The sequence below is a fragment of the Lytechinus variegatus genome, chromosome 12, assembly GCF_018143015.1.
Source record: "Lytechinus variegatus isolate NC3 chromosome 12, Lvar_3.0, whole genome shotgun sequence".
Taxonomy (NCBI): Eukaryota; Metazoa; Echinodermata; class Echinoidea; order Temnopleuroida; family Toxopneustidae; genus Lytechinus; species Lytechinus variegatus.
This window is the reverse complement of record NC_054751.1, coordinates 6,329,821-6,347,052: the sequence shown is the minus strand read 5'-3', so window position 1 is coordinate 6,347,052 and position 17,232 is coordinate 6,329,821. Positions and strand designations below refer to the sequence as shown.

The 17,232-nt window shown below is 36.2% G+C and overlaps 1 protein-coding gene across 1 annotated transcript; it reads right to left on the bottom strand.

Annotated features, from left to right (window-relative positions):
- On the bottom strand, positions 1–10,619 carry LOC121425200. The gene is made up of 3 exons (XM_041621204.1): positions 10,410–10,619; positions 7,905–7,969; positions 1–1,772 (listed from the first exon to the last, which is right to left on the bottom strand). The coding sequence occupies exons 2-3, from the start codon at positions 7,947–7,949 to the stop codon at positions 240–242; spliced, it is 1,578 nt and encodes a 525-aa protein (XP_041477138.1). The 5' UTR covers positions 7,950–7,969; positions 10,410–10,619; the 3' UTR covers positions 1–239.
- Positions 10,620–17,232: the final 6,613 nt, after the last annotated feature.

Genomic DNA, 17,232 nt, shown 5'->3' with positions numbered 1-17,232 from the left:
GCCCTGTTGTACCAGCAGACACCTGCATGATATTAATAATTTACTACAACTCTCCTTCAATCTGTGGCAAAATCTGAGCATCGATCTAGCTACCGGGCAGAAGGCCCCTCATCTATACAGGTCTTTAGTATCGCCCTCTTAGTGTTGAATCAACAACATTCCTGTTCATGATGCGAGTGTCCTATCATGGAACCACTATGCCCAGTCAAATTAGATATAGATATATGGTGTGGGGTAGCTCATACTTTCATATCATTTGGGGTTGACTTCTTAGGCAAACTGTCCGCCGTATCATCAGGGTTAAATGCTTCATTAACAAAAGCAGGTTCAACTTTCGTGGGTGACACCTGTTTCACTTCGACAATATGTCTGTCATTAACCGGTCTGATAATTTGCCGTAGCAGCATGCAAGTCACGGCAACACCAAGCGTGAAGAAGAGCATGAAGAACATTAAGAGAGTGATGATGCCCGTCTGCCAGTCAAGATACTGGACAAGAATGGAAACGGCCATCATGATTGCGTAGGTGAAGACAACACCGCAGATGTAGAGGATCTCAACGATGGTGCTCGGAGGTTGGAATGGCTCGTTGTACTTGTCGCCTTTCATCTTTTCCTCAATCCACGTGAAGAACCACATGACCACCCAACCAAAGAGGATACCAAAGTACTCGATGGCGGGAATCCGCACCATTTCGTTGAGCCGTGACCAATAGTTTCCATCACCGTCTGGTAATACAAATCCATAGATGCATATGCCTGTGATGAGGTAGATGGCGAAGGGTATGAAGCGACTCCACTTTGGGAGGCTCTGCCAGAATGGTAATCCAAAGAGCTGCGTCATGACCAACAACCAGAGGAAGCCGAACATGAACATGGGATAGAGGGTCGGGAGGTAGTTCCCTGTCTGCCAAGCTACCACTGTACCGTGGATGATCACCCAAGCTTCAAGGAGGAAGCGCCAGTAACGGTTGAGGTGGACCTTGGTGAACATCAGACTACCCTGCAGTAAGAACATCCAGGTGTGGACGAATCCCATCACATGGCCGATGGTGTTCTCCATGGGGTGATGCCAGAATGTGAAGACGGCTCCCCAGGCAAAGATGTAGCCATGGTACTTGCGGATCATAGCCTGTGGACCCCAGGGAAGCCTCATCCTGTTGCTGATCTTACCCTTATCATCCTGGGATGGCCACCCGAATGCCATTCCGCGGTTCCTGTATTCGAGCATCAAGACAAAGATGAGGATGATGATGGCGGAGCCAATGTTGCTCGGACTTGAGACATCTTGAGCCAGAGAATCGTATGTCCAATGGGTCTGTCCAAGGTGAATCAGGTGGAACACCATGTTCCCGATCAAGGCGACCCAGTTGAAGGTTTTCATGTTGGACGAGTAACGGGGGACGTCGGGGTCAGCGTACACCGTCTTCTTCTTCTGGGCGTAGTAGATGCAAGACCAGACGAATAGTTGATGCAAGGTGTAGCAAAGCCAAGGAATCACCCTGGAGAGAGTTGTCACTTCTTCGGGTTTCAGTTTCCAGTAGTACCATCGTGATGTTGCTCCTCTGCCGCATCGGCCGAGGACGCCAGGCTCCTCCACGAAGGGCTCCGAAAGGAAGCGCTCTGAGGAAGTCTCGCTGGTGTTGTGTGTATATCCCGAATCCGCATCCCATCCTCTGGCTTCACCAAGGAACTTCACTGCTATGAGCAGGGCAGTGATAAAGAGGACACCAAGGAACCATGCTATCACATCTTGTCCAATGAAAGGCTTCTTCTGTGGTTAGAACATACAAATAATAACGTTCAGTGAATTAAAATTTCCTATTATTTTGTTATATTTCAAAATTAATATATTTATTTGATATAAGTTAAAATCATTTTGAGTGTGTGTGAGGGAGAATCTTCCTCCGAAACATGCTGAATGTATAGTGATCATACTGTTTGTGTCGTTTTCAAAGATGAATTATGAGGAGTTGTATATATTTTATGTGACTCGATCGGATGGGTAAAAAATACACAACAAGTGGTAATTACAGTCTAAATGAGAAAGCCTTTTATCCCAAATATTTTTTGAATAATATTTGTTAAGTATGTCAGTGAATTGGAGGCAATATTCAAGATTATGCACTAAAGTACACTGACGTAAAAGTAATGGATATCATATTAATGCTGCCATTATTTGAGGCGACCTACCTCCCTCGGGAACATGAAAAGATAGGTGGAGGTATAGGTAGGGATCTTAAGTTAGTTGGCCATATTCTTCAGGCGTAGTCTGTTTGCTTTTAAACTCACTTGGCATATAGTGAAAGAGGCTGGCCTAAATTCTAAACACTGTGTAAGGACAATGCTTGTGGTAAGGAGCTTTGAAAAAGATGCTCCAGTAGTTTATGGAATGAGTGAAGTTGTTGTTTTGGGGAGATGCACTTGACCCCCCCTCCCCTGCAAGCCGATAGGGTCATTCCATTACGTAACAAAAAAAAAGAAAAAACGAACGACAGTGGGCCCTACCAAAACTAGATCTATATTCAAAGCTTCAAACCAATTTACATGATAAAAGATACTGAAGAACAGATTAAAATAATCGATCCTGGAAAGGGATTATCCGGCCAAAATAGAAGGAAAAGGATTATTAGGTATATCACAATAGAACATTGGGGAAAGGAGGGTACCCTAAAGTTCGATACTGCCATGCATTTCTCAGCTGACACATTAATTTCAAGGGACATGAATAATATGATTTATATTCAAAGCTTCAAACCAATTTACATGATAAATGATACTGAAGATTAAAATAATCGATCCTGGAAAGGGATTATCCGGCCAATAGAAGGAAAGGGATTATAATGTATATCACTATAGAACATTGCGGAAAGGGGGTACCCTAAAGTTTGTTTGTTTGTAGTTATTTCCATATAAAAAGATAAAATATATACATGATCTATTTAACATAACATACAGATGGAGGATGGCCCATTTCAGCGGTATCAATAAGATACCACTGTTCTTCCATGGGGTCCTTAAAAGTTCGATACTGCCATGCATTTCTCAGCTGACACATTAATTTCAAGGGACATGAATAATGATCTCTCCCCATTTTTGATGTCGTCGATCATAATGTGAAGAAGTTTTTATAGCGACTCAGATGAACGGAATCAAGAACATAGAAAATGTATTGTGAAATACCATTCATGACAATGAATAACCAAGAAGTCTTTGTCGAAATTTGGTGAATCACACAAGCAGTTTCATCCTGGACTCTGGACGAATTAACGTCATATATTTCAGTTTTTATTTAGTTTATTTGTTATTTCATTTCCAGGAACACAGTTGCACTCATTACAATATTACATGTCTTACATTGAAAATAATCATCAGACAATATTCAAAACACAATATCAGAATGAAAGAGGATAAAAATACTAAAAAGGAAATAACACCAGCTAATGCCTGGAGATTATCAAAAGAAATCAGATTTCTGTTAGAAGACGTGATAAAGAGAAAAATTAACATTAAAATACACTGTTCAAAATTATGAACAAAAATCAATAACAGATAACAAAGACATTTAAAGACATAATTCGCAAATGCAGGCCTACAAGTTTATAAAGAAAAAAAAGGAAAGGAAAAAGGTCAAACGGAAAAATGAAAGAGGAAGAGGGAGAAAGAAAGAGAGAGCGAGAATGAAAGAAAAGAAAGAAAGAAAAATAAATAAAGACAGAAAGAAAAAGGGAAAATAAAGAAAAGATGATAAAATAGAAAGAATTCAGAAAGAAAGAGAAAAGTAAAGCCGGATAAGAGTGAAAAAGGAAAAATTGTGAAAGCAAAGTAAGAAGAGAGAGAGGGCGAGAGTTTTTTTGTCAGCTCTGAACCAGGACGAAGCTACACCAACATTTTATCGACAAAGACCATTAATTGTTATTTGTCATTTGACGGGTATTTTCAATACATTTTCTGTGTTCTTTAGTCAGTTCTGCGCCGTGGTGCAAAATATCTCTACTAATCGGCTGCAGATGCAAGATTTTTGTTTTTCCGCCGGGGGAGGGGGGGGGGGGTGCAATAGGTATGTAAAATAGTCAGTTGAGAGAGGAAAGTAATCATAAAGACGGATCGAGTTCGGAGGGTATTAAGGGCTGGTAAAGTTTGCAATGATTTTTTTTAAGAGTTGATTTACCATCTTCCTTTCTAGTATAAGAATTTGTAGATTTAGGGATAGATTATTATTGGGAGATAATGTCTGCAACCCTTGCAACCATATCCCCTTCACAGTAAATTTGTTTTTAGTTATGGTACCAAGATGCCAACCTGCTCGGTCGCTAGTTAACTGTAGGAAAACAATTTTGAGAAAGTTCAATACATGTAAAAGATTCGATAACTATACTTTTATTCCAATGACCTTAATATCCGACAATGGGTGCCTATTTTTTTTTACATTATTAACGCATTTTTTTTTTTTTTACTTAATTGTAATTTTCCCCTTTATGCGCGCCAATAGGGACATTCTATTTCGCTATGCGCTATAATATAAAGGAACTACTATTGATAATATCATAATTATCATTACACATTTCAGTGCCTTCAGTTTAAAATAAAAAATCATGAAAATGCTCACTGGGCCTATGTTTATACACGTTTCATCGATACACAGTGTTATCATGTGATCTAATTTGTTTTAGTTTTATTGTTACCCGGGTTTTATTGGAGATTCTCCGACTCGATTAGACCCAATAAAATAATTGCACTGCCAGCCAGATTGGAATACAGAATTGGATATAACTAATTAAGTTGTATATGCCTTGTAAACCGACTCCCCCTTAAAAGCAGAGCAATTCCAAGTTTACATGTTGCTATGTAATTTACAGATATAAAAATGTTACCTACGACAGCAGGTCACCTGAACAAAAATAATATGAAAGAAGAATTCCATTCTACTATCAATGTGGCCGAATTAAAAAAAAAGGTGAAATGAGAAATAAACAGAAGTCTAGCGTGCCGATCCGATTTAGTTGTGATAAATGGATATGAATGAGTTTATCGATATTTACATCTATTTTATTGATATAAAAATTCTATTGAAGAGTGTCATTGCAAGAATGTTGGGGGAATGAATCAATAAGATGAAATCAATAAACTAACCAATTGATCAATATTTTGAAATCCATTGTCATGTCACTTCAAATATAATTAACTCGAAAATTATTTATTTTCATTTCTGTTTCAATCGTTATAAACATTGCAGTGTTTTTTCATATTCCTGATCAGTCTAATTAAGATCTAATTAAGGAATATCAATTATTCTATCAGGTTATCAGAATTTGGAAATGGCATTTCACTTCCTGGTACTGCATGTTCATCAATACATGTGCGGACCAATTTTCGATTTGCGTACAATTAAAAGCGGCTGCTGCAGGGTGCTCATGTACCCGTACGAAATTTTAAAGGAAATAAAATAATAATAATAATGATGATGATGATGATAATAATAATAATAATAATAACAACAACAATAATGATGATAAGGATGATAATGATAATAATAATAATGATGATGATGACAATGATGACTATAACTAATATTACCTCTACCACTACTAACTACCACTACTAGTACTATTACTACTACTACTACTACTACTACTACTACTACTACTACTACTATTACTACTACTACTATACTGCTGCTGCTGCTACTACTATACTACTACTATGACTACTACTACTACTATGACTACTACTACTACTACTACTACTACTACTACTACTACTACTACTATACTACTACTACTACTACTACTACTACTACTACTACTACTATACTACTACTACCACTACTACTACTACTACTACTACTACTACTACTACTACTACTACTACTACTAGTCTACTCCTATTACTACTACTACTACTACTACTATACTACTACTACTACTACTACTACTACTACTATACTACTACTACTACTACTACTACTACTTATAATAATAATCTCATCACACCCCCAGGAAAAAATCTCTTAATGGTCAAGTCCACCTCTGAAAAATGTTGATTTTAATCAATAGAGAAAAATCCCACGAGCATAACACTGAAAATTTCATCAAAATCGGATGTAAAATAAGAAAGTTATGACATTTTTAATTTCACAAAATACATCCAAGTCGGTAAGCAAATGAGAGAACTGATGACACCACTCACTCACTATTTCTTTTTTATTTTATTATGTGAAATATGAAATATTCTTATTTTCTCCTAATTGTCCTGTGAAACAAAGTTGTATTTCTCCCCGAACATGAGGAATAACCATTGTTTAGCATTTTACGGTTCAGTCAAGTTGGTCCTTACTGTCAAATCTGTAAAAATTGAAATATTGTATAATTCAAATTATAAAAGACAAAAAAAATAGTGAGTGAGGGACATCATCGATTCTCTCCTTTGAATGTGACTAAATTGCGCATATAACTATTTTGTGACAAATAAGCGAAACTTTAAAATGTCATAACTTTCTTATTTTACATCCGACTTTGATGAAATTTTGAGTATTATGCTTGTCTTAGTTTTGTCTATTGATTAAAATCAACATTTTTCTGAGGTGGACTTGTCCTTTAAGAGATTTTTTTCCTGGGGATGTGATGAGATTTTTTTTTATGAATCTCCGATATTGTTTTTTTTATTCAATGTTTTTTCTTTAAATTGTTTAAAATCCTAATCTCAATTGAACACACCCATGCAAGCACTGTTGAGTAAACATTATTCTCCTTTTATGATTCCGGATATTAAATTTAGATTGACGTTTTCATGCAGGACGTGTCGTCTTTTGTTTGAAAAAAAAAATCACATGTTTCTCCACGTTTTCTCAAGATCCAATATGTTATCAGGTTTTGAGTCTGGTTTGCTCTGGTTTCCAAGGTTGTTGTTTTTTTATAGACCCCTAAAGCTCACAATGTCGCCGAAATGTAACACATGCAGAGCACGGTTTAAAGGGATGGTCCGGGCTGGAAGTATTTATAGCTCAATAAAAAGAGTCGAATTTACTACGCAAAATGCCAAAAATTTCATCATAATCGGATAACAAAGTTATTGAATTTTAAAGTTTAGTTTTATTTTGTGAAAACAGACGTTATGAATATTCATTAGGTGGGCTGATGATATCACATCCCAACTCGTACTTTTGTATTTTATTATATGAAATTAGGATGTAACATCTTCAGCCCACCTAATGAATACTCATGACGATTTTTTTCACAAAATATTGCTAAACTTTAAACTTCAATAACTTTATCGTTATCCGATTTTGATGAAACTTTCGGGATTTTGCTCAGTGGATTCTACTTTATGTATTAAGATCTAAATATTTTCAGCGCGGACCATCCCTTTAACAGTGGGCAGACTCATTTGTCAAAAGCATATCTTTTATCTCGAAGACACTCTTAAAGACACTCGACAACCGATAACTTTGTTGAACAAATACGCACATGTTCATCGCTATCTTCCAATGGAGATTAAAAGCAATAAAGAAGGTGATAACAAGCTGTCATTTTGTCGAGTAAGGGTTACCCATCAGGGAGTTGGAGATAAACTTTACAGCTTTGATGATGTGAGAGAAATTTTCACCGATTCTCTATAGCTGAGAAATGTAGTAGTAGTAGTATTTATGATAATAATAATGACGATGATGATGAAGATAATAATAATAATAGTCATAAGTATTATAATAATAATAATAATAATAATAATAATATAACAACACTACTACTACTACTACTACTACCACCACCACCACTACTACTGCAACAACAACAACTACTACTACTACTACTGAAGAAGAATAAAAAGAAAAGAAGGAAAAAAATAGAAGAAGTTGAATCAACTTCTATATTTTTACAATGAAAATAAAGGATGTTCGAATACATACCCTTTTCCCTTCATCTTGTTGATCTTGTTTCTCTTTTGCTTCCATGATTCTTCAATAAGGAAAACCTGAAGAATAACAAGTTCACCGTCAAATTTGGCTAATATTAATTAGGTCACAAACACGAACAATGCACTTAAGGACAATTCTAACAAGTAACAAAAAACAGCACGGAAAAAAATTGGAAAACAAAAAGTAAAGAAAATACCGGTTCAAATGTGTATAATATTATAATCTTAGGGACGTCATGAATAAAACATGAATATTATTCAATGTTTTGCAGACAGAATTAACATCAATACGATCTACTTTCCACAAGAGCCTCTTTACAAACACTCCTCCATTCTTAAAAAGAATAAGAGTCTTCTTTTTGTGTATATTTTTTTTCTCTTTAACACTTTGGGCATACGGATTAATCCAATCGTTGACTGCTAGTACTTTGACAAAGAGAAGTATGTTGGCTTGTGTGTTTCTTTCGATAAGTTTTGGCACTCCTTATTCTTGAACAGTGTAGATATCATGTCTTACCACTAGTCTACCTACGGGGGGGGGGGGCAGAGGGGGCAGTCTCCCCCCTGACAAGCCACCACCCATGCAAAGGACGTATCCCTGCCCCCCCTGTCGAGCTTGAAGACCTCTGGTGTTTTTTTTCTGGTACTTAATTCTTTATTTTTGATGGAAAACCTTTTTTTCTATTTTTTTGCTTGTCAATTTTTTTTCTGGTACGAAATCCTTTATTTGTGATTGAAAAACTTTTCTTTTTTTTTGCTTGTCATTTTTTTTCTGGTACGAAATCCTTTATTTGTGATTGAAAACCTTTTTTTTCACTTGGTTTCATTGCAGATTGTCTCATACTCAGATGTTCCATGATTGCTAAACCCAGTTGGTCTACTATCAACTTGGTCTAATTACCGTTCAGTCGAAACATAATTTCGCCTGTCATTCTAATCAAATTTCCTGAAGATGTCCATTTTGTCTGATTATCATTTTGCATTTTGTCAAATGAAAATTGGGTTCAGCAGACAGTTCATCGTATGTACTAAGTGATGTTAGACCAAGTGGATAATTATAAGGACCCGTCTTACAAAGAATTGCGATTGATCAGAAGTCCATCATTCTCATAATTTCTTCTACAGAAAATTTGCACAATCTTTTTTGTAAATAAAGAGAAGCGCACTGAATTTTTAAGAAAGAAATGAATATATAATTATACGTCATAAATTAATGAAGAAAATAGTCTGAACCAACGTGTATTTTAGATGTTGACGTTGCTGGCCTTCCATTGTTGTCATGTTGTGGTTGATTGGATCAATCATAACTCTTTGTAAGGCGGGAGTCGGACCCAGAAATGTTGTTACAGTCTTACTGCAAAATACACTTAATGGTAAATGGGATAAATGACAATTAGACCAGATGGTAAGGAAAGAAAATGATTGTAGACGAACTAGACAATATGGGATGAGACCAAACGAAAAATCAACCAAGTGTATGCAGAAGATGAAACTCACCATAATTACATCCCACTCTTAAAGTTGTTCCCAGATAAGCTTAAGAAATTCGTGGGAAATTCTAAAATATCATTTTAAAGTTTGCATTCATGTGATTTGTTTCACTATTGAAATGCAGAAACATATGATTCAATTCAATAAAAATTAAAAATACAAAACAGTGATTCATTTTCGGTATGTTTCATCAGAAGGTTGGCTTGTCCTTTAATATCTACTCAAGATTTGCCTATCAATTCATGCGATCTTGAAGACAATATATATATATGTTTGTCTGTCCATGCAATAATTTTTACCAACCTTTCACCTTAACTTTTACTTTAACTCATTATTTTAAAGTAATTTAATTGTTTTTCGTTGAGATGTTTTATTGATGTGTTAACGTTTTGGAATTGGTAATTTTTAACAAAATTAATGTTATACGCAATTTTGATAAATGAAGCCATTTCATTATACAAAAAACCCAACTAGTTGTGTACGATACTGAAGAATTTATAATGAAATTCATTGATAATGAAATCAATTTATAATGAAATTTATTTTCCTTATGTTTGTAATACATATGCTACTGACTTTATCTATATTATTGTCTTCTTATTTGAAATGCAATATGAATTCTTGTAAGCATGCTAATGCTGCCATTTGCAATTGAATTTGTGAAATAAAATGGCATTATTGAATTGAATAGAATGGCGTAGAGCAGGGGGGAAGAGTTCCATATTACCCCCAAGGCCCTGGGAACGATGAAGAGAGGGTGCTGATTTGGAAATAAAAAGACAAAAAGAAGGGGGGGGGGGGGGGTTCGTTCCCTCAATATTGAGGTGATTTTTGCCCCTCAAAAAAAATGCTCTAAAATGAAGGTGTTCGAGATTAAATAAACTTTCTAAAGGTACCAGTTAAAAGACCTAGGAGGTACAGTCAAACACAAAATTTCAAAAAGTTAAAAGTAAAGCGAGATATTTTTTATTTCCGTATTTTTGTACAAAAATAAAGGTTTTCTTACCTTTATTGACTCGGCAATTATTCTCTCCACAAAAATTGACTGTCAAAGTACCAGAATGTTAGCTGTGGTTGAGAGCTTGTAAATTCAACGTCGGCATGTATCCGGCACAAAACAGGAATCATTCCTTTTCCTCTTTTCGGTTATCTATAATCGATGTGTGGTGAGACACGCTCAATGCTTTTCTTCTTTGTTGTCGAAAAACTGGGTTGCAGTTCGTGTGATAGAAATGGCGTTTCGGACCAGTGCTCACCCATTATACTATTACACAACGAGTGAATGAGGACCACGTTTATCCCCACGTGAAGTGGAAACAGGACGCTGGCCGGACAGGGGCGGGGTCAATGGAATGGGACAAGAATGGGGTTTTGGCACTAATAAGGCTTCACATAGCTGAAATAGGCATATTATTGCGCTGCTTCCTTGTTTTGTTTTGTTGTTGTTTTTACTATTTTCATATTTTTTCAAACACACACAGTTGCTAATAACTTGCGTATACCATTTCCATTTATTTGAATGCAGGATAAAAGAGCATTGTATAGACTAAATGTCTTGCTCGTCACGCGGGCATCGAACCCCGGACTTTCAATAGCCAGGCGATTTAGATTGCTCGGCCACAGCACCTCCACTCCTTGTGCTGTTACTTTATATTAAGTCCACACCTAGCTTCGCAGAATGCATATAGCATTTTCCATTTATTTGAATACAGGATAAAAGAGCGTTGCAGATTAACTGCCTTGCTCACGCCGGGCATAGGTGCCGTGGCCGGGGATCGAACTCCGGACTTGCAAATGTATAGTCGGCGCCGACCACTCGGCTACGGCACCTCCAGTGAGAGAAAACAAAATAAGGTATCTACTGGAATGTTTATATTTTCAGTTTTTATGCAAATAGTTATAAAAAGGGATATATTTGTGGAATTAGGAGAGTTGATGAGAGAGGTCTGTGAAAGTAAATTTGGGGTGATTGATATTTATAGCAAAAACTGTGGTGTTAACCGGTGTAGGACCACACCAGTTATTTTACACCTGTGTTAAATTGGTGGTGTTAGTTTTACACCTATAGGGGTTATTACAACACCTTTTATTGTTACATTTACACTTTTTGGTGTTATGTTTAATCTCTAGGGTGCAATCTTAACACCTCAGGGTGTCGGGTCCTCTATTAACACCAATTGGTGTCAGTTTTAACACCGCAGTTTTTACAGTGTTCAAGCCAGGCGCGTACGCAAGGGGGGGGGGTTAGGGGGTTCACCCCCCCTTTTTTTTTTGCTTGTCTCCCCAGAGGTCGGTCTGGTCACGGAGTTATCGGGCAAGCGCCTGATAACTCCTTGGTCTGGTTACGGAGAGTTTCCCTACCCAATAATGTATATGACAGCAATAATGAACAGAATGTTTCGGACGAAAAACACAGAAAAAATTTCCGCTCGCTTCGCTCGCTCCATTTTATTATATCTTTTATTTCCGCATGTCGCCGACATGATCACGGTATCGCCATTAACAAGGCCATACATGATTATCATGATGTATACTTATGAATACAAGTGAACCAAGACAAATAGACATACGTTTTCTTACAAAATATGTTACCAATATGAAAACCAAAATGACGGAAAACGCTAAAATGTCGGTTAGCTCGCTCCGCTCGCTCGTAATAATTTATGAAATTTCATAAGTATCTAGTCTCCTGTTCAAGGCCGTATTATGAGTGTTACGAATAGAAGGACATGTAGCATCGACTAATACTTGATTTACTAACAAACTATTGACAAGAAATGTATGTTTTGACGGGAAAACGCGAAAATTTCGGCTCGCTCACTCCGCTCGCTCGTAATCATTTATGAAATTTCTTAAGTTTCTAGTCTCTTGATCAAGGCCATATCATGAGACTTACGAGCAGAAGGACATGTATCATCAACTAATATGTAATCATTACCAACAAGCTATTGAGAAGAATTGTATGTTTTGACGGAAAAACGCAAACATTTCGGCTCGCTCGCTCCGCTCGCTCGTAATTATTCATGACATTTCTCAAGTTTCTAGTGTTCTGATCAAGGCCATATCATGAGTGCTACGATCCGAAGGACATGTAGCATCGACTATGATACCAACAAACTATTGACAAAAAGGTTATTTTCAACGCAAAAACGAGAACATTTCTGCTCGCTCGCGGGTCATGACCGCACTGTTACATACCCCATCCCCACTTAAATGTTATTGTCTTATTTGCAGCGCTGAAAAAAAAATCATCACCTCCCCCCGCTCATCACTTTTTAGAGACTGGGCGGGAGATTTAAAAAAAAAATCAGCTCGAAAACCCCCCTTTCAAAAATCCTGCGTACGCGCCTGGTTCAAGCAGTCATTGTTCAACAACTATGGGTGTTACTGCATGTTAACATGTTTGCTTGTCACTTTTACACCATTCAGTGTAGTGTGTACACCTCACGGTGTAGTCTGGGGACGCCAAGTCCAACCATTCTTTGGTGTCGATCCGTCATAGTCTTTTCATTTGCATACCAGCCAGGATGTGCATATAACTATTTCTTATTGTACATCCGATTTTGATGAAATTTTCAGTGTTATGCTTGTTGGATTTTTATCTTTTTATTCAAATTAACTTTCATGTTGGGGGCTTGGGGCGGACTTGTCCTTTAACCTAACGTAGGCCTATAATCATAAAAAAGGAATAACCTTTGCGAACGGGGCTTATTATTATTATTCATTTATGATATGAAATTTCAAATTTTTGATATTGATTCATACTCAGTTTGTGAAAAGAATATCTCCTTCTGACAGAATAAGTTTAGAGGCATTTTTTTTTAATTCTTGGTCGGCCAGAAAATTTGAATAATGATATTTCATACAATGAAATACATAATAAAAAGTGGGGAGATCAGCTTACTTGGTCCGGACTCATATACTGGCATTCATGGAATAGAGTCACCGTTATCATTTGAAACTTAAATTTATCATAAATGTTTATTTTTCAGCTGATGAAAATTTCAGTATTTTTTCCAGTCTTTGAAGTCAGTGGCGGCACACAGGGGCCAGTTGCAATCAATCGCAACTCTAAAAATCACGCGCAATTTGATTTTCAACTAATCAACAGCGCACATTAAGGACTTGTGATCGATTTTTTGACTTACGTTTAAACGCAACTCTTTCTACAACGGACCCATGACCATGATGACATGTGCACTGTAAAAACTGCGGTGTTAAATCTGACGCCAATTGGCGTTAATAGAGGACCACACCCTGAGGTGTTAAGATTACACCCTCAGATTAAACATAACACCAAAAAGTGTAAATGTAACAACAAAAGGTGTTGTAATAACACCTCTATGTGTAAAACTAACACCACCAATTTAACACCGGTGTAAAATAATTGGTGCGGTCCTGCTGTGTGGAAGGGTGCATGGAAGTGGATGCCAAAAGAAAATGTTGGAGCAAAGCCGGATCACACGGCCATCTTTTCCCTGTTTGTTTTTTTTCTCCAAATATCTTGAGGCAACTGGGCCGGTTGCCGTGCCGTGCGCACTTCGGCATGGAATACCCTTGTAACAATTCCCATCCCAGAAGCAAATATTTTCTGTCTTCAAGAGCTTGTTTTTAAATTCCATTTTTGTCTATAATGTCCCCCACCCACCCCCATCACCCTCGCTCTCTCCCTTCCTTTCTCATTCTTGCAATATCGGCTAAATCATATAATGTTTCTTTTCTGTTTCTTTAATTTGCCCCTCTCCTTTTTTGCAAAAATATACTTTCTATAAACGATTCCCTTGGGCTTTCACTCTTTACACCACCCCTCCCCCGCAAACTTAACGTTCTTTCCACTTCTCTCTATATGTGCCCTCGTCTTCGTCTCTCTGTCTAGCTCTCATTGTAACCCCCCAACTTCTATCTCCCCCATCTCTGGTGGTATTTTGTTTTCATCTTTCGATATATGACCCCAAGCCATCTGAGCTGATCGCATTCCAGTGACACACCCCAGCCTCTTTCATACACTGTGCTACCGATGAACTGATCATAATCTTCGCATGTTGTACACTGTAAAAAAGAATTAGTTGAAATTAATCAATAAAATTGTGGCAAAAAATTGCCTTAATTTTTTTCAAGTATTTATGAGTTAGGCAGTTTTAAGTAAAATTTACTTTTTTCTTTGCATCCATTTTATTGAAGAAAATTAAGTTACAATAACTCAATTCAATTATTACTATTTGGAAAAAAAATCAAATGGAGGAGTGGACTTTGTGATTCGAACGTCCACTCCCCCATCGTCCCACTTTTAGTAGCATCATTGTATAGGTACTGACATTGATATTCATACGCGATCGTTTCATTCTTACAAATAAAACAGTGAGAATAATATAAGCATTTTACGAAAACCTGAAAAGAAATCTAAAATTTTCTGCTAAATGACTATTTAATGTTGCTCTTTCTTTGATTCAACAAAAGAATAAAATAGTTAGCTCACCATCATCCAAAACAATTTCAAACACAAATAGATATGACAGTTATTAAACAAAACAACATTTACTTGCTCTAATGAATATTTATGCATTATTCAAATAAGGCGTAAAATATAAGTACATTCAACGTGATTTTATAAGTAATAATCATCTTTGCATAATTGAGTTAGATTTACTCAATCAAAGCTAGCTAGCAATACGTGAATTTTGTTAAATGTATACTCAACCCAAATAAATCAAGTAAATTAAAATACAAGTTAAAACTACTTTTAAAAAACGAAAAATAATTCCAAATTGTAAATTCTACTTATATACATTCAGTATATAAGGAGTATAGAAGGAGAGAGAATACAAAATAATCAATGGAATCAACTGAGCTACATATGAGAAGATGTGACAGTAATAACAAATGAGTAGTTGCTGAATAAAGAACTTATCTACCATGAAAAAAACTTTTTTTATTTTCAGCCAGTGAAAGAAAAATCTCATCGCGATAAATAAAATATAGTAATTGCTGATAGAAAATACATTTACAGTAATTTTTTTTAAATTTAATTACACATGGGCAATACCAATTTGGTCTAACTGCCATTATACTGACTATTATATCCTATTATATCCTTGTCGAGACGCCTAATTTACTCTAACGCATCACATTGTCATAGTTCAACAACTTCAACTAATCGTAAAGATGGAATAGTAGAGCGGATAAGCTCTAAAAATCACAACAATTGTGCAAATTTTGACTAAAGCATGAAACTTTCACAAGTATTAGTATATGCCGTAAGATTTATTTTAAAGATGGGAGGAAATTTTTTTTTATTTTGAGAAATTAATCCGTTGCCATGGCAACGGCCGAAAAAGGCATTTTAAAATTTACCTTCCATCTTTAAAACAAATCTTAGGGCATATACTGATACTTGTGAAAGTTTCATGCTTTAGTCAAAATTTGCACAATTGTTCGGCTAATCCGCTCTACTAGAAGGGGTGTTCCAGTCTGAAAATGATGTGATTTGAATAGATATATAAAAAAATCAGACAGACACAACACTGAAGATATTTGATCAAAATCGGACAAGGAATAATAAAGTTATGTTTCGACGTATCAAGATAATGAAAAGTGGGGATGAGACATTCTAATCAGCTCTCCTAATAAACATTCATGACGACATGCATAAACTGTTTTCACAAAATGTTGCTAAAATTTACAATTTTTTTTTAGACCAAGTGGTCTAAGGCGCCTGGCTTTACCATGGAAAGTCCGGGGTTCGCCCGGCCGCGGCACCTATGCCCGTGAGCAAGGCATTTAATCTACACTGCTCTTTTATCCTGCTTTCAAATAAATGAAAATGCTCTATGCATAATTTGTAATAGGTGTGCATTTTTTTTTATTTACAATTCCCTAACTTCGTTATTCATTATCAGATTTTGGTAAAGATTTCAGCATTTTGCTTGGTGAATTTTACTCTATTTATTTGGATATGATTATTATCAGCCCGAAGACCCCTTTAAGTTCGTGGTGTAGGACCAAATGGGTAGACATATATAGCCTACACGTAAAAAACCCTGATTACAGAAAAAGAAAAGAAGATTTTGCAGAAAGCGACAACATGCAGAATCATTCTGTAAATTCATAAAACAGTAATTTTTCTGCAATTTAACAGAACATGTCTATCAAAAAAGGGGAAAAAGGGCGTTTTACTTCAGGAAATTTGTAAGATTCCATACTCCAAATACCAATTTCCTGAAAGATTACGCAATCTTGTAAGATTACAGGTGTTCTCGAGACCCTGCTCCAGGAACTTCTTTTATTTTAAGAATAAATTTTCTACCAGTGTTATAGTAGACGAAATGGTAAATCGGTCGAAATCAGGGGAGAACTGAAGTTTACTTTTCAATAGCCAAGCTTATACATACTGTGTAAAACACGTAGAAAGGGTATAACCTTATTATATAAATAGAACTTTTAACTTTTAAATATTATTTAGAGCGGGGAAACGTGACGCAGTTCTTGTTTAAGGTACCATAATAATTCTCTCTTTATAGAGTCCTTTATGAAACGGAATGTTTTTGTTGTTGTTTTTTCTGTTCCTGTTGTTGTTTCATGAAGCTGTTCGTAAGTTAAGAGCAACTATAATAAGAACGACTGGTGAACTTTTCTTACGCGCGTAACCATCGACAATGAGTATACCATTTACCACCATGACCAAAAGAAATGATCACCAGTCATTCTTAAAGTCGCTCTTAAAGTGATTGGTTGACATTGGTTTGACTTTTAAAAAATCTGAGCTAGAAGGTCACACTTGTCACCTGTGTCTGTGATATGTTACAAAAATGAAACCCAGAAAAAATTGCGTT